The 24,252-nt window shown below is 36.0% G+C and overlaps 2 protein-coding genes across 8 annotated transcripts in view; one reads left to right on the forward strand and one right to left on the reverse strand.

Annotated features, from left to right (window-relative positions):
* The window catches only part of LOC139978037 (SID1 transmembrane family member 1-like), a 159,484-nt gene that overhangs the window by 54,035 nt on the left and 81,197 nt on the right, over window positions 1-24,252 (reverse strand). The window lies entirely within an intron of this gene.
* Window positions 5,534-18,006, forward strand: LOC139978038 (uncharacterized). 2 transcript variants are annotated; one of them, XM_071987985.1, is made up of 3 exons: window positions 5,534-5,711; window positions 12,250-14,268; window positions 16,597-18,006. In XM_071987985.1, the coding sequence occupies exons 2-3, from the start codon at window positions 13,798-13,800 to the stop codon at window positions 17,377-17,379; spliced, it is 1,254 nt and encodes a 417-aa protein (XP_071844086.1). In that variant the 5' UTR covers window positions 5,534-5,711; window positions 12,250-13,797; the 3' UTR covers window positions 17,380-18,006. The 2 variants fall into 2 exon arrangements, with proteins under 2 accessions (XP_071844086.1, XP_071844087.1); XM_071987986.1 differs by lacking the exon at window positions 5,534-5,711 and having other exon boundaries at window positions 11,722-14,268.

Genomic DNA, 24,252 nt, shown 5'->3' on the forward strand with positions numbered 1-24,252 from the left:
CTTCATTTGCTAAGTATGGTGTTATGTTCGTATATACACAACGAAAGCTGGATAAGTATCGCAGAATGGGGGAATGGCCGCAAATGGTTACATAACTAGTACGTCTTGAACGTAACTCTATAGGTCTCGCATCACAATTAATTGTTCCATTGACTTACACACTAAACTCATCACTTTCAAGACCTGCCAAAGCATAGATAGAAGTTTTCATCTGGTATATCCTACCCACCACACGATAGCTGTGTTCTAGTGGCCTATCATGGCACTTGCAAACTTCCATATCATGACCGTTTAGATTATGAGCTAGAAGAGGAGCAAGTTTATCACACTGAACCCTTCCATATGCTCGTTCGGGGTAATATCAACATTTAACCAAAGATTTTTAAAATGGTTTATATCACCTTCGATCCTCCATATTTTCACACCATCTGTACTTAAAATTATGCTCTTTCATATAAAGGCAGAAAAAACGATGACAGTAAATGATAACATGCTTAAGGAAGCTTTACGTTAGGTACTTTTACCTCTTTTCTGACAATGGTAAACCTATTGAGCGGATGAACACGTGGTGAGGTACCTAAAATAGTATACAGTCGGACTTCGCGGAAAGTGCAGTGACGCAATGAGTAGCATATACTGATTGACCAATCACATTTTACTTAAGCTAAATTGCATTTTACTTAAGTGAAATAGATTGACCAATCACATTTCACTTAAGCGTAATTCTATTTCACTTAAGTAAAATGCAATTTAGCTTAAGTGAAATTGAAAAGCCATTTTGCTTAAGTAGAATAGCATTTTACTTAAGTAGAATTGAATTTTACTTAAGCAGAATTGCATTTTACTTAAGTAGAATTGAATTTTACTTAAGCAGAATTGTATTTTACTTAAGTAGAATTGTATTTTACTTAAGTAAAATACGATGTAGACAAAAACCATTTGAACTTAAGCTAATATGAATTCCACTTAAGTGGAATACAATTAAGCTTAAGTAAAATGCAATTCTACTTAAGTGCAATTCATTTCACTTAAGCTTAATTGTATTCGACTTAAGTGGAATTAATTCTACTTAAGTAGAATAGAGAGGTAAATGTTAAAACGGCTTGCCATACAGGCGCTCTAGTGGATAAGCAGCTTGCTAACAGTTTCATTTTATTTTGTTTTGAAGAAGTATGCTACTCAAGGAGATTTATTTTATTACGGGTGCAGAATTAACTGTTCGCTGCCACAATTCTTTGCAAATCTGAGTCTGGACTGTTCCTGCATAGCCAACATATGAAATTGAGATTGTTATGAATAGTGTATGTTCAGCTGGCATTCACCAGCCAACCATGAAGATGATGGAGCGGGCTAGTAATCCCGATATTGTAGCGCCCATGCACACTACAATAATTAATACATATGTACACAGATCAGCATATAGTGATTTTACGTAGTAAATAAATGTAAGATAAGATAATATCAAAGAGAGAGCAAGTAGGGAAGGGCTAGGAATGTCTAGATTCAAGAAAAGATAATATCAGAGATGGAGTAAGAAGGGAAGGGATAGGAATGTCTAGATTCAAGAAAAGATAATAGAAAAGAGAAAGCAAGTAGGGAAGGGATAGGAATGTCTAGATTCAAGAAAAGATAATATCAGAGATGGAGTAAGTAGGGAAGGGATAGGAATGTCTAGATTCAAGAAAAGATAATATCGGAGATGGAGTAAGGGAAGGGAAGGGATAGGAATGTCTAGATTCAAGATAAGATAATATCAGAGATGGAGTAAGAAGGGAAGGGATAGGAATGTCTAGATTCAAGAAAAGATAATATCAGAGATGGAGTAAGAAGGGAAGGGCTAGGAATGTCTAGATTCAAGAAAAGATAATATCAGAGATGGAGCAAGAAGGGAAGGGATAGGAATGTCTAGATTCAAGAAAAGATTTAAGCAAAGAGGGAGTAAGAAGGGAAGGGATAGGAATGTCTAGATTCAAGAAAAGATAATATCAGAGATGGAGTAAGAAGGGAAGGGATAGGAATGTCTAGATTCAAGAAAAGATAATATCGGAGATGGAGTAAGGGAAGGGAAGGGATAGGAATGTCTAGATTCAAGATAAGATAATATCGGAGATGGAGTAAGAAGGGAAGGGATAGGAATGTCTAGATTCAAGAAAAGATAATATCGGAGATGGAGTAAGAAGGGAAGGGATAGGAATGTCTAGATTCAAGATAAGATAATATCAGAGATGGAGTAAGGGAAGGGAAGGGATAGGAATGTCTAGATTCAAGATAAGATAATATCAGAGATGGAGTAAGAAGGGAAGGGATAGGAATGTCTAGATTCAAGAAAAGATAATATCAGAGATGGAGTAAGAAGGGAAGGGATAGGAATGTCTAGATTCAAGAAAAGATAATATCAGAGATGGAGTAAGAAGGGAAGGGATAGGAATGTCTAGATTCAAGAAAAGATAATATCAGAGATGGAGTAAGAAGGGAAGGGCTAGGAATGTCTAGATTCAAGATAAGATAATATCAGAGATGGAGTAAGAAGGGAAGGGATAGGAATGTCTAGATTCAAGAAAAGATAATATCAGAGATGGAGTAAGAAGGGAAGGGATAGGAATGTCTAGATTCAAGATAAGATAATATCGGAGATGGAGTAAGGGAAGGGAAGGGATAGGAATGTCTAGATTCAAGATAAGATAATATCAGAGATGGAGTAAGAAGGGAAGGGATAGGAATGTCTAGATTCAAGAAAAGATAATATCGGAGATGGAGTAAGAAGGGAAGGGATAGGAATGTCTAGATTCAAGAAAAGATAATATCAGAGATGGAGTAAGGGAAGGGAAGGGATAGGAATGTCTAGATTCAAGAAAAGATAATAGAAAAGAGAGAGCAAGTAGGGAAGGGATAGGAATGTCTAGATTCAAGAAAAGATAATATCAGAGATGGAGTAAGGGAAGGGAAGGGATAGGAATGTCTAGATTCAAGAAAAGATAATAGAAAAGAGAGAGCAAGTAGGGAAGGGATAGGAATGTCTAGATTCAAGAAAAGATAATAGAAAAGAGAGAGCAAGTAGGGAAGGGCTAGGAATGTCTAGATTCAAGAAAAGATAATAGAAAAGAGAGAGCAAGTAGGGAAGGGATAGGAATGTCTAGATTCAAGAAAAGATAATAGAAAAGAGAGAGCAAGTAGGGAAGGGCTAGGAATGTCTAGATTCAAGAAAAGATAATATCAGAGATGGAGTAAGAAGGGAAGGGATAGGAATGTCTAGATTCAAGAAAAGATAATAGAAAAGAGAGAGCAAGTAGGGAAGGGATAGGAATGTCTAGATTCAAGAAAAGATAATAGAAAAGAGAGAGCAAGTAGGGAAGGGATAGGAATGTCTAGATTCAAGAAAAGATAATAGAAAAGAGAGAGCAAGTAGGGAAGGGCTAGGAATGTCTAGATTCAAGAAAAGATAATATCAGAGATGGAGTAAGAAGGGAAGGGATAGGAATGTCTAGATTCAAGAAAAGATAATAGAAAAGAGAAAGCAAGTAGGGAAGGGATAGGAATGTCTAGATTCAAGAAAAGATAATATCAGAGATGGAGTAAGAAGGGAAGGGATAGGAATGTCTAGATTCAAGAAAAGATAATAGAAAAGAGAAAGCAAGTAGGGAAGGGATAGGAATGTCTAGATTCAAGAAAAGATAATATCAGAGATGGAGTAAGAAGGGAAGGGATAGGAATGTCTAGATTCAAGAAAAGATAATATTGGAGATGGAGTAAGGGAAGGGAAGGGATAGGAATGTCTAGATTCAAGATAAGATAATATCGGAGATGGAGTAAGAAGGGAAGGGATAGGAATGTCTAGATTCAAGAAAAGATAATATCAGAGATGGAGTAAGAAGGGAAGGGATAGGAATGTCTAGATTCAAGAAAAGATAATATCGGAGATGGAGTAAGGGAAGGGAAGGGATAGGAATGTCTAGATTCAAGATAAGATAATATCAGAGATGGAGTAAGAAGGGAAGGGATAGGAATGTCTAGATTCAAGAAAAGATAATATCAGAGATGGAGTAAGAAGGGAAGGGATAGGAATGTCTAGATTCAAGAAAAGATAATATCGGAGATGGAGTAAGAAGGGAAGGGATAGGAATGTCTAGATTCAAGAAAAGATAATATCGGAGATGGAGTAAGAAGGGAAGGGATAGGAATGTCTAGATTCATGAAAAGATAATATCAGAGATGGAGTAAGAAGGGAAGGGATAGGAATGTCTAGATTCAAGAAAAGATAATATCGGAGATGGAGTAAGGGAAGGGAAGGGATAGGAATGTCTAGATTCAAGAAAAGATAATATCAGAGATGGAGTAAGAAGGGAAGGGCTAGGAATGTCTAGATTCAAGATAAGATAATATCAGAGATGGAGTAAGAAGGGAAGGGATAGGAATGTCTAGATTCAAGAAAAGATAATATCAGAGATGGAGCAAGTCCGGAAAGGCTAGGAATGTCTAGATTCAAGAAAAGATAATAGAAAAGAGAAAGCAAGTAGGGAAGGGATAGGAATGTCTAGATTCAAGAAAAGATAATATCAGAGATGGAGTAAGAAGGGAAGGGATAGGAATGTCTAGATTCAAGAAAAGATAATATCAGAGATGGAGTAAGGGAAGGGAAGGGATAGGAATGTCTAGATTCAAGAAAAGATAATAGAAAAGAGAGAGCAAGTAGGGAAGGGATAGGAATGTCTAGATTCAAGAAAAGATAATATCAGAGATGGAGTAAGAAGGGAAGGGATAGGAATGTCTAGATTCAAGAAAAGATAATAGAAAAGAGAAAGCAAGTAGGGAAGGGATAGGAATGTCTAGATTCAAGATAAGATAATATCAGAGATGGAGTAAGTAGGGAAGGGCTAGGAATGTCTAGATTCAAGAAAAGATAATAGAAAAGAGAGAGCAAGTAGGGAAGGGATAGGAATGTCTAGATTCAAGATAAGATAATATCAGAGATGGAGTAAGAAGGGAAGGGATAGGAATGTCTAGATTCAAGAAAAGATAATATCGGAGATGGAGTAAGAAGGGAAGGGATAGGAATGTCTAGATTCAAGATAAGATAATATCAGAGATGGAGTAAGAAGGGAAGGGATAGGAATGTCTAGATTCAAGAAAAGATAATAGAAAAGAGAGAGCAAGTAGGGAAGGGATAGGAATGTCTAGATTCAAGAAAAGATAATGGTATGATTCTGCCTGTATTAAAAACTCTGATTACTACCATGTAAACCTTGACAGTCTACCAGTGTACATGCACAACAGGAAAATCAAGTGATTTGAATAAGCTAAGGTGAACATTTGACAAAACCAACATACAGCTTAACAACAAAACTATTTGTGATTTAATGAGAATATAATCATTAATGTTGATGAAATAATGAATGAAAGCTCAGTATCTTTGTCACACAAGGAGGACTACTGTAGCCTGACTGCAGTTGTTCTCTGCATGGTCTGTAACATTAGCAGTGACAACATCCTGTGAAGCCGGTAAGTGTTGTATCAGGAAGAGCTCAACTTCCCTTTGTAGGTTCATTATCAATTCTGCCTTCAAAGTGAAAGGATCACACTCAGCTGCTGCTGCTGATGCGTAACACAGAAACCTCGTAATATAGCAGCCAATCAGCTAGGCTCAGTTCATCAACTATCCTTGCAGCATTTGCATCAATTTTCTGGGATTCTTACACAATTACTAAAAAGCACAGGTAAGTGGAATGCAATTCATATTTCTTAACAGTCAGGATATGAAAATAAGGTATTTTGCAGACAGCTTGTTGTAGTATATAAGCTAATTGAACCATCTGACATGCCTTCATTACATACCTTCATAACTAAACCCTTTACAGTGGGCCAATAGTTTGTGATGTATTTCAGCAGCCTTCAAGTGCAATTTCAATGAGCTTGTTGAGGCTGTATTATTATTAAGGTGCTATTAATGTTTGTGTTGTACAAAACATACATGTGGTTGGTTAAGTTCATACTTAATTCACACTTCCATATTTTATTGAACAACTGAATGACTTGTCACTTAAAATGTAGAAAGGAAATTTTGTACATTTTGCAAGTCATTCATTGGAACATTTGTTCATCAAAAACAACATTTATTTATCAAACACAAAATTTACTCATCAAAAGACAATTCACTCATCTTAAAATAAAATCAACTGTCATAACGTTGTTATAAAGATGAACTCTGCTAATGCTAGCTTCAGTACTAGCAAACACATATTACACTAATACAATTGCAGTTAATTCATATTACACAATGTGTATTCACTAGTTGAGGGACTACAGTAAGTGTTGCTCGTTATACAGATTAAAGCATAGTTACTACATTATTAACACAATGTGTATTCACTAGTTGAGGGACTATGTACAGTAAGAGATACTGTACTTGATATAAGCATAGTTACTACATTATTAACACAATGTGTATTCACTAGTTGAGGGACTAAGCACAATAAGAGATACTGTACTTGATATAAGCATAGTTACTACATTATTAACACAATGTGTATTCACTAGTTGAGGGACTATGTACAGTAAGAGATACTGTACTTGATATAAGCATAGTTACTACATTATTAACACAATGTGTATTCACTAGTTGAGGGACTACAGTAAGAGTTACTCGTTATGCAGATTAAAGCATAGTTACTACATTATTAACACAATGTGTATTCACTAGTTGAGGGACTAAGCACAATAAGAGATACTGTACTTGATATAAGCATAGTTACTACATTATTAACACAATGTGTATTCACTAGTTGAGGGACTACAGTAAGAGTTACTCGTTATGCAGATTAAAGCATAGTTACTACATTATTAACACAATGTGTATTCACTAGTTGAGGGACTATGTACAGTAAGAGATACTGTACTTGATATAAGCATAGTTACTACATTATTAACACAATGTGTATTCACTAGTTGAGGGACTATGTACAGTAAGAGATACTGTACTTGATTAAAGCATAGTTACTACATTATTAACACAATGTGTATTCACTAGTTGAGGGACTATGTACAGTAAGAGATACTTGATATAAGTATAGTTACTACATTATTAACACAATGTGTATTCATTTGTTGAGGGACTATGTACAGTAAGAGATATTGTACTTGATATAAGCATAGTTACTACATTATTAACACAATGTGTATTCACTAGTTGAGGGACTACAGTAAGAGTTACTCGTTATGCAGATTAAAGCATAGTTACTACATTATTAACACAATGTGTATTCACTAGTTGAGGGACTAAGCACAATAAGAGATACTGTACTTGATATAAGCATAGTTACTACATTATTAACACAATGTGTATTCACTAGTTGAGGGACTACAGTAAGAGTTACTCGTTATGCAGATTAAAGCATAGTTACTACATTATTAACACAATGTGTATTCACTAGTTGAGGGACTATGTACAGTAAGAGATACTGTACTTGATATAAGCATAGTTACTACATTATTAACACAATGTGTATTCACTAGTTGAGGGACTATGTACAGTAAGAGATACTGTACTTGATATAAGCATAGTTACTACATTATTAACACAATGTGTATTCACTAGTTGAGGGACTATGTACAGTAAGAGATACTTGATATAAGTATAGTTACTACATTATTAACACAATGTGTATTCATTTGTTGAGGGACTATGTACAGTAAGAGATATTGTACTTGATATAAGCATAGTTACTACATTATTAACACAATGTGTATTCACTAGTTGAGGGACTACAGTAAGAGTTACTCGTTATGCAGATTAAAGCATAGTTACTACATTATTAACACAATGTGTATTCACTAGTTGAGGGACTAAGCACAATAAGAGATACTGTACTTGATATAAGCATAGTTACTACATTATTAACACAATGTGTATTCACTAGTTGAGGGACTACAGTAAGAGTTACTCGTTATGCAGATTAAAGCATAGTTACTACATTATTAACACAATGTGTATTCACTAGTTGAGGGACTAAGCACAATAAGAGATACTGTACTTGATATAAGCATAGTTACTACATTATTAACACAATGTGTATTCACTAGTTGAGGGACTAAGCACAATAAGAGATACTGTACTTGATATAAGCATAGTTACTACATTATTAACACAATGTGTATTCACTAGTTGAGGGACTACAGTAAGAGTTACTCGTTATGCAGATTAAAGCATAGTTACTACATTATTAACACAATGTGTATTCACTAGTTGAGGGACTATGTACAGTAAGAGATACTGTACTTGATATAAGCATAGTTACTACATTATTAACACAATGTGTATTCACTAGTTGAGGGACTATGTACAGTAAGAGATACTTGATATAAGTATAGTTACTACATTATTAACACAATGTGTATTCACTAGTCAATTGTAGTCAATAGTCAATTGTATACTGGACATGTCTTATTAGCTTGGGACTTAAAGGTCTGGGTATTAGACAACATAGTCAATTGTATACTGGACATGTTTTATTAGCTTAAGAATTAGTGGCCTGGGTATTAGACTATATAGTCAATTGTATACTGGACATGTTTTATTAGCTTGGGACTTAATGGTCTGGGTATTCGACTACATAGCCAATTATATACTGGACATGTTTTATTAGCTTGGGACTTAACAGTCTGGGTATTAGACAACATAGTCAATCATATACTGGACATGTATCATTAGCTTGGGACTTAAAGGTCTGGGTATTAGACTACATAGTCAATTGTATACTGGACATGTTTTATTAGCTTAAGAATTAGTGGCCTGGGTATTAGACTATATAGTCAATTGTATACTGGACATGTTTTATTAGCTTGGGACTTAATGGTCTGGGTATTCGACTACATAGCCAATTATATACTGGACATGTTTTATTTGCTTGGGACTTAACAGTCTGGGTATTAGACAACATACTCAATCATATACTGGACATGTTTCATTAGCTTGGGACTTAAAGGTCTGGGTATTAGACTACATAGTCAATTGTAAACTGGACATGTTTTATTAGCTTGGGACTTTAAATGGTCTGGGTATTAGACTACATAGTTAATTGTATACTGGACATGTTTTATTAGCTTGGGACTTAATGGTCTGGGTATTCGACAACATAGCCAATTATATACTGGACATGTTTTATTAGCTTGGGACTTAATGGTGTGGGTATTCGACTACATAGTCAATTGTATACTGGACATGTTTTATTAGCTTAAGAATTAGTGGTCTGGGTATTAGACTACATAGTCAATTATATACTGGACATGTTTTATTAGCTTGGGACTTAATGGTCTGGGTATTCGACTACATAGCCAATTATATACTGGACATGTTTTATTAGCTTGGGACTTAACAGTCTGGGTATTAGACAACATAGTCAATCATATACTGGACATGTTTCATTAGCTTGGGACTTAAAGGTCTGGGTATTAGACTACTTCGTCAATTGTAAACTGGACATGTTTTATTAGCTTGGGACTTAATGGTGTGGGTATTCGACTACATAGTCAATTGTAAACTGGACATGTTTAATTAGCTTGGGACTTTAAATGGTCTGGGTATTAGACTACTTCGTCAATTGTAAACTGGACATGTTTTATTAGCTTGGGACTTAATGGTGTGGGTATTCGACTACATAGTCAATTGTAAACTGGACATGTTTCATTAGCTTGGGACTTTAAATGGTCTGGGTATTAGACTACTTCGTCAATTGTAAACTGGACATGTTTTATTAGCTTGGGACTTAATGGTCTGGGTATTAGACTACATAGTCAATTGTAAACTGGACATGTTTAATTAGCTTGGGACTTAATGGTGTGGGTATTCGACTACATAGTTAATTGTATACTGGACATGTTTTATTAGCTTAAGAATTAGTGGTCTGGGTATTAGACTACATAGTCAATTATATACTGGACATGTTTTATTAGCTTGGGACTTAATGGTCTGGGTATTAGACTACTTCGTCAATTGTAAACTGGACAATTGTATACTGATCATTTGGCACATATAGTCCGTGTTCACATAAACCCCGAGTTGTTTACTGTGAACATCATTGTACATAAAGTATATCCAGTCATCTGCAGAAAGAACAGGCAAAAATGATTTCTTAAATTTGGAATAACTGGCTAATTCATCATACACCATCATCAAATATGATATTTTATTCACAGGCTTGTTATTTAAAATAAAATAAAACTGTTAGCAAACTGCTTATCCACTAGAGAGCCTGTGTAGGAGAATGTGTAAAATGTAAGCTGGAGAATGTGTAAAAGTCAGTTGGCCTGTTGGCTTGTTATTTGTTAAAAAGCCTTTCAATTTATTATGAAACAACCTACAGTAAATAGTTCTTGTGCCTGAAAGTTGGAAGTTTGCATCAATTATTCAAATGACACCATTAACCCATCTTGAAACTTCTCCAGAGAAACCCAAAAAACAAGGTTGTACAAAGCTGTCTTAATTTGGCTTCAGACAAGGAATCCTTATTTTGAGCAATGCTCAGTAACCATGTGTAAATAATATATTTAATTGTAGATAGCCTTTGGAGGGTCGTAGTGAAGGTCATATGGCATTAAAATATATTCATTGTTTTAATTGCTTCCTGTTCATGGGAGACACTTCTTTCCTTGTACTTCAATGTAACTAAAGTGTTTGTATCTTACACGTAAACCAGCAATTAATCTTCTCAGATACAATTTGATCATCAAGCTCATAGTTAGTCTATAGTCTATAGAGGATAGCAGAGAGAAAGCCTAGATTATAAGCTACCTAATTCCCACAGAATTCAAATCATTCATGAACAAATTAGTTATCAAAAAAAAATAGATACTTTCATGAGCAAAGTATGTTAGATTTTTTTGGTATTTGATACACAATGTGGCAATATTTGGAGTAGTCCAAATGTGTCCTCACTCCTCATGCTTAGGATCTCTGGAGCAGAAAACAGTCACCAATTTATTAGACTTTTGACAGCTTCGACTTTCAGTTGTTATGCTGAAATGGCAAGTGTGCTTTTATACAGACTGCTGTGTTACTTCTAGCAAGTGAATTCTGTAATATATCCAATACAAGCCATACTTAGTGAAGTGGTCGCAATGTACAGAAGGAATGTGTAAGTTACCAATCTGTGTTTCCTTTAATACATATTACCTGCTCAGTTGTAAATCATTGCTCTCATAGCTTGCAGGGCTGTACCAACTATGGGCAGGTTTAATAAATAACCAGAGAGAAACAAGCTCATTTTGATCATAAAATGGTAAGAATCAACAAGAGAAACTAACCAGCCTCCAAGTTCATAGCTAGCTAGTATCATGTTAATGTTATTACTTATTTGAGACAAATTCAAAAACTGCTCATGGAATGAGTGGTAGGATTAATCTTCCTCTGAAGCTAAGAAAATTTAAAATGTTTTGAGAACTTTTGAATGACATGGGAAAGTTAAAAGGTAATGAATATTAAAATATTAGGTTCAGCAGTACACTGGATATGTAATAATATAACATTAGGTTCAGCAGTACACTGGATGTGTAATATTATAATTTTAGATTCATTTGTATGCCACCCCCCCTCCTCCTCCTCCCATCCCCTCATCCCTACTTCCCTAAGGATGTCATGCATTAACTGGTGGGATGACTGGTACATATTAGAGTAGCAATATAGGAACATTTTTCACCAGCTTGTATATAGCCGACAAATTATTCCATACTAGAGTTGTATCAGATAACTTGATTGTCACTATCTGACATCAAAATATAAACAGCTATTGCACAAATATTCAAGCATTCTCTGAAAATATATTGTAAACTTGTCTCTTGAGGCAATATCAAATGTCCAGCCATTTCTCAATTTGCCCTGAAAACCTATTGAACAAAATAACGATAAGGAAGTACCAAATATGCTCTGTATCCACTATTAGAAAAAATGCCTAACGATGTCCATCCTTCCCAGTCCTGGGAAAAACAAGCAAATGTAAACAACAGGAAATGCTGTGAACCTTGAATCAGCAGGAAGGATACAATGTCCTGGCTGGTAAATTATATTACATAATGATAATGTCCACCTTGAGTCAGCCACACATCTAACTATTAATCTACATTTCCTCATTTGTGCTTCAAATGATTTTGTCAGGATAGCATTTGTAATGGATAAGCATGGAATAAATTACATGAATTTCTTTCATTGACTGACAGTTTTGGGGTTCAAGATTAAATCTATGGTTTTGTATTCTCACTTTCCAGTTTGTTTTGGAGCACGAAGATACCGAAGTTATTGTTTTTTCAAACAAGCAACTCTTTTACCAGTGGAATCCTTGGATATTGTGAAGATAGTGTCTTCAACATACCACGCACAAAATTAACAACCATCTGTGTTTTCTTCAGTCTCTGAGGCCCGGTAAATCAACTCATCACTTCATCTCATAATAATGAGAATACAAACATGTTTGACATGGGACTGCTGTTTTGAGACTTTTCTTGCCTGAGGGAAATTTAACCAGCTGCAATCTCCAATCCAAATATGAAGCAGGGTATGTTTGTGCTATGACAATTGCTAGTCATTGTTGTCTTTCAATAACTCTGGGAGAAATGAAAAAGATACATCCTTGTTGAGCTGGGACACTGAAACATTCTCAACTTACAGTTTATTCCTCAAGGACACTGAAACATTCTCAACTTACAGCTTATTCCTCAAGGACAGCTGCAGTGGATAAAAGAACAACCATGACAAATATGTCTGTTCTCGAGTACTCCTTGTCAGACAGTATACATTTGGTACTTGAATGACAAGTTGAAATATTTTGGCGTATTTTCTTTACCAAGCGTGGACAATTTGAGAAGACATGTTACTGAAGTTGTTACAGCTAGCGGAATAATCCTGTACAGACAAGCAAGGAGCTGAGACACATTGTTATTACTTGACTGGGAGTGATGATGTTCTATGTGTAACATCTTGCCAGTAAACTGTAAGGTGGAGCTGAGACACATTGTTATTACTTGACTGGGAGTGATGATGTTCTATGTGTAACATCTTGCCCGTAAACTGTAAGGTGGAGCTGAGACACATTGTTATTACTTGACTGGGAGTGATGATGTTCTATGTGTAACATCTTGCCCGTAAACTGTAAGGTGGAGCTGAGACACATTGTTATTACTTGACTGGGAGTGATGATGTTCTATGTGTAACATCTTGCCAGTAAACTGTAAGGTGGAGCTGAGACACATTGTTATTACTTGACTGGGAGTGATGATGTTCTATGTGTAACATCTTGCCCGTAAACTGTAAGGTGGAGCTGAGACACATTGTTATTACTTGACTGGGAGTGATGATGTTCTATGTGTAACATCTTGCCAGTAAACTGTAAGGTGGAGCTGAGACATATTGTTATTACTTGGCTGGGAGTGATGATGTTCTATGTGTAACATCTTGCCAATAAACTGTAAGGTGGAGCTGAGACACATTGTTATTACTTGACTGGGAGTGATGATGTTCTATGTGTAACATCTTGCCAGTAAACTGTAAGGTGGAGCTGAGACACATTGTTATTACTTGACTGGGAGTGATGATGTTCTATGTGTAACATCTTGCCAGTAAACTGTAAGGTGGAGCTGATGAGAATAATATTCAGTTTATTTGAGGATATATACATTTAGAAGCAGCTCATGACACCACAAAGAAAACTGAGCAGAGCAAAGTTTTCATCGACGGTTTGATTTCTCATCCTTGAAACATTTAACATAAATTTCACTTTGGATTCAGAATAAGAAACATTGTGGGTCAAACCTAAAACTATGGAGTTACTGTACATCATAACACTCATTAATATTCATATTGCGCAATGTCAGCAACACGAATCACCACTTCCAAGTTCACCTCACAATGGGATGCCTCCTATGAACAGACCAACTATACAGCAAATACCACCCGACAGGAGAGGTTCTGTACAACCTGTTTTACCTCGCTCCTGTGCTAGTAGTCCATGTCAAAATGGTGGAACTTGTGTGGAGACAAAGAACAGCTCAAACTCATACACATGCAAATGTCGCCCTCTGTATTTAGGTGGGAGGTGCGAGCAAGTAATCAAGTCACCAAATAAAGTAAAACTAGTTGAAAAAGGTCTGCATCATCTTAGAGTCTCCTGGACGACACCTGAACTTGATAAACCAATATATGGATATATTGTCCAGCACCATCAATTTGGATATGAAAACATTAGTCGCAGTGAAATGATTCATGCTAACACAAAACAATATACCATACAGGTGAGTGCCTTTTTCCAAGAATAGACAAGAAAATGTCTGTATTGAATAGTATTGCACATTCAAGATGTGGAAGAGAGTGCTGAGGTTGTATGATGATAGCTATATATGTGGAATACTTTTAATATTGCTGTTCCTCATAGATGGCATACAGACAGGGTTTACCATTTTACAATACTATCATCTTTCAACAAGATTCTGTAAAGAGTGTGCTAATTCATTTGAACAATATTTAAATGCCCACCAAAGAAATTTGTCAAATCCACATGCAACCCCTTTTGAAATATTTTATAAATGCCTATGTATATACTGCAGTAACATCAAATATGGGTTAATAATCCTCATTCTAATCAGTCAAGGAAATATAATATCATATAATGCTTGCATAATGAAAATATCCAAAGTGTTTGCTTTAAACTCACTCTATTGATGGACACAGGATACATTTATATAGATTGCTGTATTGTTTTATCTACATCCCAAAATGCACCTTGTTATGGAGATACTGTAGTGGTAACTTGGCCAATGATGGACAAGAGATATATAGATTGCTGTACTGTCTTAACTACATCCCAAAATGCACATAGTTATGGAGTTACTGTAGTGGTAACTTGGCCAAGGATGGACAAGAGATATATAGATTGCTGTACTGTCTTAACTACATCCCAAAATGCACCTTGTTATGGAGTTACTGTAGTGGTAACTTGGCCAATGATGGACAAGAGATATATAGATTGCTGTACTGTCTTAACTACATCCCAAAATGCACCTTGTTATGGAGTTACTGTAGTGGTAACTTGGCCAATGATGGACAAGAGATATATAGATTGCTGTACTGTCTTAACTACATCCCAAAATGGCCATAGTTATGGAGATACTGTAGTGGTAACTTGGCCAATGATGGACAAGAGATATATAGATTGCTGTACTGTCTTAACTACATCCCAAAATGGCCATAGTTATGGAGATACTGTAGTGGTAACTTGGCCAATGATGGACAAGAGATATATAGATTGCTGTACTGTCTTAACTACATCCCAAAATGCACCTTGTTATGGAGTTACTGTAGTGGTAACTTGGCCAATGATGGACAAGAGATATATAGATTGCTGTACTGTCTTAACTACATCCCAAAATGCACATAGTTATGGAGTTACTGTAGTGGTAACTTGGCCAATGATGGACAAGAGATATATAGATTGCTGTACTGTCTTAACTACATCCCAAAATGCACATAGTTATGGAGTTACTGTAGTGGTAACTTGGCCAAGGATGGACAAGAGATATATAGATTGCTGTACTGTCTTAACTACATCCCAAAATGCACCTTGTTATGGAGTTACTGTAGTTGTAACTTGGCCAATGATGGACAAGAGATATATAGATTGCTGTACTGTCTTAACTACATCCCAAAATGCACATAGTTATGGAGATACTGTAGTGGTAACTTGGCCAATGATGGACAAGAGATATATAGATTGCTGTACTGTCTTAACTACATCCCAAAATGCACCTTGTTATGGAGTTACTGTAGTGGTAACTTGGCCAATGATGGACAAGAGATATATAGATTGCTGTACTGTCTTAACTACATCCCAAAATGCACCTTGTTATGGAGTTACTGTAGTGGTAACTTGGCCAATGATGGACAAGAGATATATAGATTGCTGTACTGTCTTAACTACATCCCAAAATGGCCATAGTTATGGAGTTACTGTAGTGGTAACTTGGCCAATGATGGACAAGAGATATATAGATTGCTGTACTGTCTTAACTACATCCCAAAATGCACATAGTTATGGAGTTACTGTAGTGGTAACTTGGCCAATGATGGACAAGAGATATATAGATTGCTGTACTGTCTTAACTACATCCCAAAATGCACATAGTTATGGAGTTACTGTAGTGGTAACTTGGCCAAGGATGGACAAGAGATATATAGATTGCTGTACTGTCTTAACTACATCCCAAAATGCACATAGTTATGGAGATACTGTAGTGGTAACTTGGCCAATGATGGACAAGAGATATATAGATTGCTGTACTGTCTTAACTACATCCCAAAATGCACCTTGTTATAAAGTTACTGTAGTGGTAACTTGGCCAATGATGGACAAGAGATATATAGATTGCTGTACTGTCTTAACTACATCCCAAAATGCACATAGTTATGGACTTACTGTAGTGCTGACTTGGCCAAGGATGGACACGGTTAGTGAGTAATTGGTAAAGTTTCCTCGCCAAATTTTTCTTGTAATTTAGATCTGAACAAATGCAGCTGGGAAAATCCCTAAAAGTTTCTGCCATAATTTCTTGTTTTGTTCTCCCTAGGCTTTGCAGGAAAACACTCAATATACTGTGTGCGTCAACATTTTATTTGATAACATCACCATTCCTGATGCAGTACTAAGAGATCAATGCCTGGAAGTAAAGACCAAAGCCAGCACTACACCAACAGAATCACTCATCTTAATAGCAGTCATCTGTGGAGCTATTTTTGTCATTTTTCTACTTCTCTTCATTTTGGTCGTTTGCTGCACAAAAAAACGACAGAATGAGAAAACCAAAGAAAAAGCTGGAACATACCCGTCAATGAGTTGGCGGAGAACGCAAGAAAGAGGCAGCTACCGGGACCAGTCATTCCTCTCTGATAATGACAGGAATGAAGCTGTACAATTTAATGATGAACTGTTCCATCAAAATCAAACAAACAATGCTTCCCGAGAGAGCTACGATGACGATGTTTTTACCACATTGCCTAACAAACCTTTGTACATGAACCAACACCAGATTGCTATCCGTTCCTCATCAGCTTGTGAGGCACCACGCTTGGCCCCACCCATGGAGCAAAGAGAGAGTAGGGTGCACTCTAGTAAGATTGCTATCCGTTCCTCATCAGCTTGTGAGGCACCACGCTTGGCCCCACCCATGGATCAAAGAGAGAGTAGGGTGCACTCTAGTAGTCTGGCACAAACTAGTAGCATGACACATGCAAATTATAGAGAACTACCGCCATCTATCAGTAATCACATGATGAGGTCTCCCACCACAAGAGACAAAGATGCCTCGGGAGACTTTGACATGGGAGGATCATACTTCATACATCGCAGCTAATGGCTGTGAAATAATCACACATTGATGCCATCTAGAAAAAAACTACTGACCGTGTTGATCTTAATCAATTTTAAAATATATTGCTGATGGTAATATTACAGCAAGCATAATTGAATGAAAACAGACTCTTAGCTGCTTATGCTATCAAAGTATATTGCTAATGGTATTATTTCAGCAAGCATAATTGAATGTGAAACAGACTCTTAGCTGCTTATGCTATCAAAGTATATTGCTGATAGTAACATTTCAGTAAGCATAATTGAATGTGAAACAGACTTTTAGCTGCTATGCTATCAAAGTATATTGCTAATGGTATTATTTCAGCAAGCAAAATTGAAAGTGAAACAGACTCTTAGCTGCTTATGCTATCAAAGTATATTACTGATAGTAACATTTCAGTAAGCATAATTGAATGTGAAACAGACTTTTAGCTGCTATGCTATCAAAGTATATTGCTAATGGTATTATTTCAGCAAGCAAAATTGAAAGTGAAACAGACTCTTAGCTGCTTATGCTATCAAAGTATATTACTGATAGTAACATTTCAGTAAGCATAATTGAATGTGAAACAGACTCTTAGCTGCTTATGCTATCAAAGTATATTGCTGATAGTAACATTTCAGTAAGCATAGGTTTTAATGTGGAACAGACTTTTAGCTGCTACTGTATGCTATCAAACTATGATACTGTTGGTGATATTTCAGCAAGCATAATTGAATGTAAAACAGACGCTAAGCTGATTATACTATCAAAGTTATTAATTGCTTGTCACAAAGTTTAATAAGTAATCAAACTTCTACTTTTCTATTTATGTTCAATGTTGATCTCGTCAACCTGTGGATACCAGGTAAATTAAATTTACATTTACTGTGGTGCCAATATAGAAACTTGTATAAAAAATCAAGTTTGTCCTGAATTGTACACGACTATTGTCTTGGTATGTAAAAGTATAATAAACTGTTGAATTCAAGCAATGGGTCCTGGTTCCAGCTTTGACTTTACAAGATTATTGTCTTGGTATGTAAAAGTATAATGAACTGTTGAATTCAAGCAATGGGTCCTAGTTCCATCTTTGACTTGTCTTGGTGTGTAAAAGTATAATAAACTGTTGAATCCTAGCAATGGGTCCTGGTTCCAGCTTTGACTTTACAAGATTATTGTCTTGGTATGCAAAAGTATAATAAACTGTTGAATTCTAGCAAAAGGTCCTGGTTCCAGCTTTGAATTGACAGGATTATTGTCTTGGTATGTTAAAGTATAATAAACTGTTGAATTCTAGCGATGGGTCCTGGTTCCATCTTTGACTTTACAAGATTATTGTCTTGGTATGCAAAAGTATAATAAACTGTTGAATTCTAGCAATGGGTCCTGGTTCCAGCTTTGACTTTACAAGATTATTGTCTTGGTATGTAAAAGTATAATAAACTGTTGAATCCTAGCAATGGGTCCTGGTTCCAGCTTTGACTTTACAAGATTATTGTCTTGGTATGCAAAAGTATAATAAACTGTTGAATTCTAGCAAAGGGTCCTGGATCCAGCTTTGACTTTACAAGATTATTGTCTTGGTATGTAAAAGTATAATAAACTGTTGAATCCTAGCAACGGGTCCTGGTTCCAGCTTTGACTTTACAAGATTATTGTCTTGGTATGTAAAAGTATAATAAACTGTTGAATTCTAGCAAAGGGTCCTGGATCCAGCTTTGACTTTACAAGATTATTGTCTTGGTATGTTAAAGTATAATAAACTGTTGAATCCTAGCAATGGGTCCTGGTTCCAGCTTTGACTTTACAAGATTATTGTCTTGGTATGCAAAAGTATAATAAACTGTTGAATTCTAGCAATGGGTCCTGGTTCCAGCTTTGACTTTACAAGATTATTGTCTTGGTATGTAAAAGTATAATAAACTGTTGAATCCTAGCAATGGGTCCTGGTTCCAGTTTTGACTTTACAAGATTATTGTCTTGGTATGTTAAAGTATAATAAACTGTTGAATTCTAGCAATGGGTCCTGGTTCCAGCTTTGAATTGACAAGATTATTGTCTTGGTATGTAAAAGTATAATAAACTGTTGAATTCTAGCAATGGGTCCTGGTTCCAGCTTTGACTTTACAAGATTATTGTCTTGGTATGTTAAAGTATAATAAACTGTTGAATTCTAGCAATGGGTCCTGGTTCCAGCTTTGAATTGACAAGATTATTGTCTTGGTATGTAAAAGTATAATAAACTGTTGAATTCTAGCAATGGGTCCTGGTTCCAGCTTTGACTTTACAAGATTATTGTCTTGGTATGCAAAAGTATAATAAACTGTTGAATTCTAGCAAAGGGTCCTGGATCCAGCTTTGACTTTACAAGATTATTGTCTTGGTATGTAAAAGTATAATAAACTGTTGAATTCTAGCGATGGGTCCTGGTTCCAGCTTTGACTTTACAAGATTATTGTCTTGGTATGTAAAAGTATAATGAACTGTTGAATTCTAGCGATGGGTCCTGGTTCCAGCTTTGACTTTACAAGATTATTGTCTTGGTATGTTAAAGTATAATAAACTGTTGAATTCTGGCAATGGGTCCTGGTTCCAGCTTTGACTTACAGCATAAATATACTTTATCTCTGGACCGCTCCTTTACGGCTATATTGATGATGATGTCCGTTCCCTCAGAGCAGGATTAAAAGTTAATGTTAATCTATTGTTTTATATTATTTAATGACTCAGCGAGTGCGTGTTCACTTATTGTATATATTCAACAGATCAACTTTGGAAAACTTTCAGCACCACTTGTCCATGACAAATTTATGATAGATTGTACACATGTTATCTGAGGATATTTTGGGTTTTCCTGATACTGAGTTTTTGGTTGCATTTGAAAAACTGAGTTAATTTTGGAAGTATTAGCTAGATCTAATGGTCTGTGGTGTACATTAGACAATATAGTCCAACCCATAACCAACATTATCAATCTAGTCAAGTGATATACTAATGGTATGTGGTGTACATTAAACAATACAGTCCAACCCATAACCAACAGTATCAATCAAGTCAAGTGATATACTAATGGTATGTGGTGTACATTAAATAATACAGTCCAACCCATAACCAACAGTATCAATCTAGTCAAGTGATATATACTAATGGTCTGTGGTGTACATTAAACAATACAGTCCACCCAATAACCAACAGTATCAATCTAGTCAAGTGATATACTAATGGTATGTGGTGTACTTTAAACAATACAGTCCAACCCATAACCAACAGTATCAATCTAGTCAAGTGACATATACTAATGGTCTGTGGTGTACATTAAACAATACAGTCCACCCAATAACCAACAGTATCAATCTAGTCAAGTGATATACTAATGGTCTGTGGTGTACATTAAACAATACAGTCCAACCCATAACCAACAGTATCAATCTAGTCAAGTGATATACTAATGGTCTGTGGTGTACATTAAACAATACAGTCCACCCAATAACCAACAGTATCAATCTAGTCAAGTGATATACTAATGGTCTGTGGTGTACATTAAACAATACAGTCCAACCCATAACCAACAGTATCAATCTATTCAAGTGATATACTAATGGTATGTGGTGTACTTTAAACAATACAGTCCAACCCATAACCAACAGTATCAATCTAGTCAAGTGATATATACTAATGGTCTGTGGTGTACATTAAACAATACAGTCCACCCAATAACCAACAGTATCAATCTAGTCAAGTGATATACGTATGGTCTGTGGTGTACATTAAACAATACAGTCCACCCAATAACCAACAGTATCAATCTAGTCAAGTGATATACTAATGGTCTGTGGTGTACATTAAACAATACAGTCCAACCCATAACCAACAGTATCAATCTAGTCAAGTGATATACGTATGGTCTGTGGTGTACATTAAATAATAAAGTCCAACCCATAGCCAACAGTATCAATCTAGTCAAGTGATATACTAATGGTCTGTGGTGTACATTAAACAATACAGTCCACCCAATAACCAACAGTATCAGTCTAGTCAAGTGATATACTAATGGTATGTGGTGTACATTAAACAATACAGTCCAACCCATAACCAACAGTATCAATCTAGTCAAGTGATATACGTATGGTCTGTGGTGTACATTAAATAATACAGTCCACCCAATAACCAACAGTATCAATCTAGTCAAGTGATATACTAATGGTCTGTGGTGTACATTAAACAATACAGTCCAACCCATAACCAACAGTATCAATCTAGTCAAGTGATATACTAATGGTCTGTGGTGTACATTAAATAATAAAGTCCAACCCATAGCCAACAGTATCAATCTAGTCAAGTGATATACTAATGGTCTGTGGTGTACATTAAACAATACAGTCCACCCCATAACCAACAGTATCAATCTAGTCAAGTGATGTATACTAATGGTATGTGGTGTACATTAAACAATACAGTCCACCCAATAACCAACAGTATCAATCTAGTCAAGTGATATACGTATGGTCTGTGGTGTACATTAAACAATACAGTCCAACCCATAACCAACAGTATCAATCTAGTCAAGTGATATACTAATGGTCTGTGGTGTACATTAAACAATATAGTCCAACCCATAACCAACAGTATCAATCTAGTCAAGGGATATACTAATGGTATGTGGTGTACATTAAACAATACAGTCCAACCCATAACCAACAATATCAATCTAGTCAAGTGATATACTAATGGTCTGTGGTGTACATTAAATAATACAGTCCACCCCATAACCAACAGTATCAATCTAGTCAAGTGATATACTTATGGTCTGTGGTGTACATTAAACAATACAGTCCACCCCATAACCAACAGTATCAATCTAGTCAAGACATATACAGACTTGAATCTATCAGTACATAACCTATGGACTTTGATAAGTATAAACAAGGTTTGTATAAAGGCTTGGCTTATTGCTATTGGCATGGATGTATGTAATTCGAATGTAAACCATCATTAATTAACTGTGAGGGAATAGTTTAATATTTTATAATAGTCATATCTGGTATTGTGAGATATCTAAATATCCATTATTCCATGTTTTGATTTCAATAGATTCTTTGTCTTGTTGCCTAGATACAGCATATTAAACTCAATGAGCAATACCCTTGAAAACTGTCCTAGGTTTGCTGACTGTCTCACTTTCATTTTTAATTCTATAACCTTGAATCATTGTATATATTGCTGTGAACTTTCAAATAAAACGGTGATCAGTTTGCTAGTAACACTAGAAATTAAATACAATTCATATCCTGACTAGCTTCCTTCTATGACTAGTAATTACTAACCCTCAACTTGACTTGGTTAAATTGGTCAAATGGTGCTATTACCCTACCTCTAAATTTAACTATAGACAGCTATGAAGGTTATCCATGAGTCATGCTAATAACAAGTACTGAGTAACTACCCTGGGTGATATATTATTAAACAACATACCAAAATACACAGTATGTGATAGTACCACGCAATAGCAGCATACAACACATACAGCATACCATAGCAGCATGTGAGGATACCATGGAATAGCACAAATACACAGTATGTGATAGTACCACACAATAGCAGCATACAACACATACAGCATACCATAGCAGCATGTGAGGATACCATGGAATAGCACAAATACACAGTATGTGATAGTACCACACAATAGCAGCATACAACACATACAGCATACCATAGCAGCATGTGAGGATACCATGGAATAGCACAAATACACAGTATGTGATAGTACCACGCAATAGCAGCATACAACACATACAGCATACCATAGCAGCACGTGAGGATACCATGGAATAGCACAAATACACAGTATGTGATAGTACTATGCAATAGCAGCATACAACACATGCAGCATACCATAGCAGCATGTGAGGATACCATGGAATAGCACAAATACACAGTATGTGATAGTACTATGCAATAGCAGCATACAACACATGCAGCACACCATAGCAGCATGTGAGGATACCATGGAATAGCACAAATACACAGTATGTGATAGTACCACACAATAGCAGCACACAACACATACAGCATACCATAGCAGCATGTGAGGATACCATGGAATAGCACAAATACACAGTATGTGATAGTACCACACAATAGCAGCATACAACACATACAGCATACCATAGCAGCATGTGAGGATACCATGGAATAGCACAAATACACAGTATGTGATAGTACCACACAATAGCAGCATACAACACATACAGCATACCATAGCAGCATGTGAGGATACCATGGAATAGCACAAATACACAGTATGTGATAGTACCACACAATAGCAGTACACAACACATACAGCATACCATAGCAGCATGTGAGGATACCATGGAATAGCACAAATACACAGTATGTGATAGTACCACACAATAGCAGCATACAACACATACAGCATACCATAGCAGCATGTGAGGATACCATGGAATAGCACAAATACACAGTATGTGATAGTACCACACAATAGCAGCATACAACACATACAGCATACCATAGCAGCATGTGAGGATACCATGGAATAGCACAAATACACAGTATGTGATAGTACCACACAATAGCAGCATACAACACATACAGCACACCATAGCAGCATGTGAGGATACCATGGAATAGCACAAATACACAGTATGTGATAGTACCACACAATAGCAGCATACAACACATACAGCATACCATAGCAGCATGTGAGGATACCATGGAATAGCACAAATACACAGTATGTGATAGTACCACACAATAGCAGCATACAACACATATAGCATACTATAGCAGCATGTGAGGATACCATGGAATAGCACAAATACACAGTATGTGATAGTACCACACAATAGCAGCATACAACACATACAG

Source organism: Apostichopus japonicus, chromosome 12 (genome assembly GCF_037975245.1).
Source record: "Apostichopus japonicus isolate 1M-3 chromosome 12, ASM3797524v1, whole genome shotgun sequence".
Lineage (NCBI taxonomy): Eukaryota > Metazoa > Echinodermata > Holothuroidea > Aspidochirotida > Stichopodidae > Apostichopus > Apostichopus japonicus.

Excerpts from the sequence above, each read along its gene's own strand:
- LOC139978038 (XM_071987985.1), top strand. The coding sequence starts at position 13,798 with ATGGAGTTACTGTACATCATAACACTCATTAATATTCATATTGCGCAA. Across the intron at positions 14,269-16,596 it reads CAAAACAATATACCATACAG|GCTTTGCAGGAAAACACTCA; the intron begins GTGAGTGCCTTT and ends TGTTCTCCCTAG.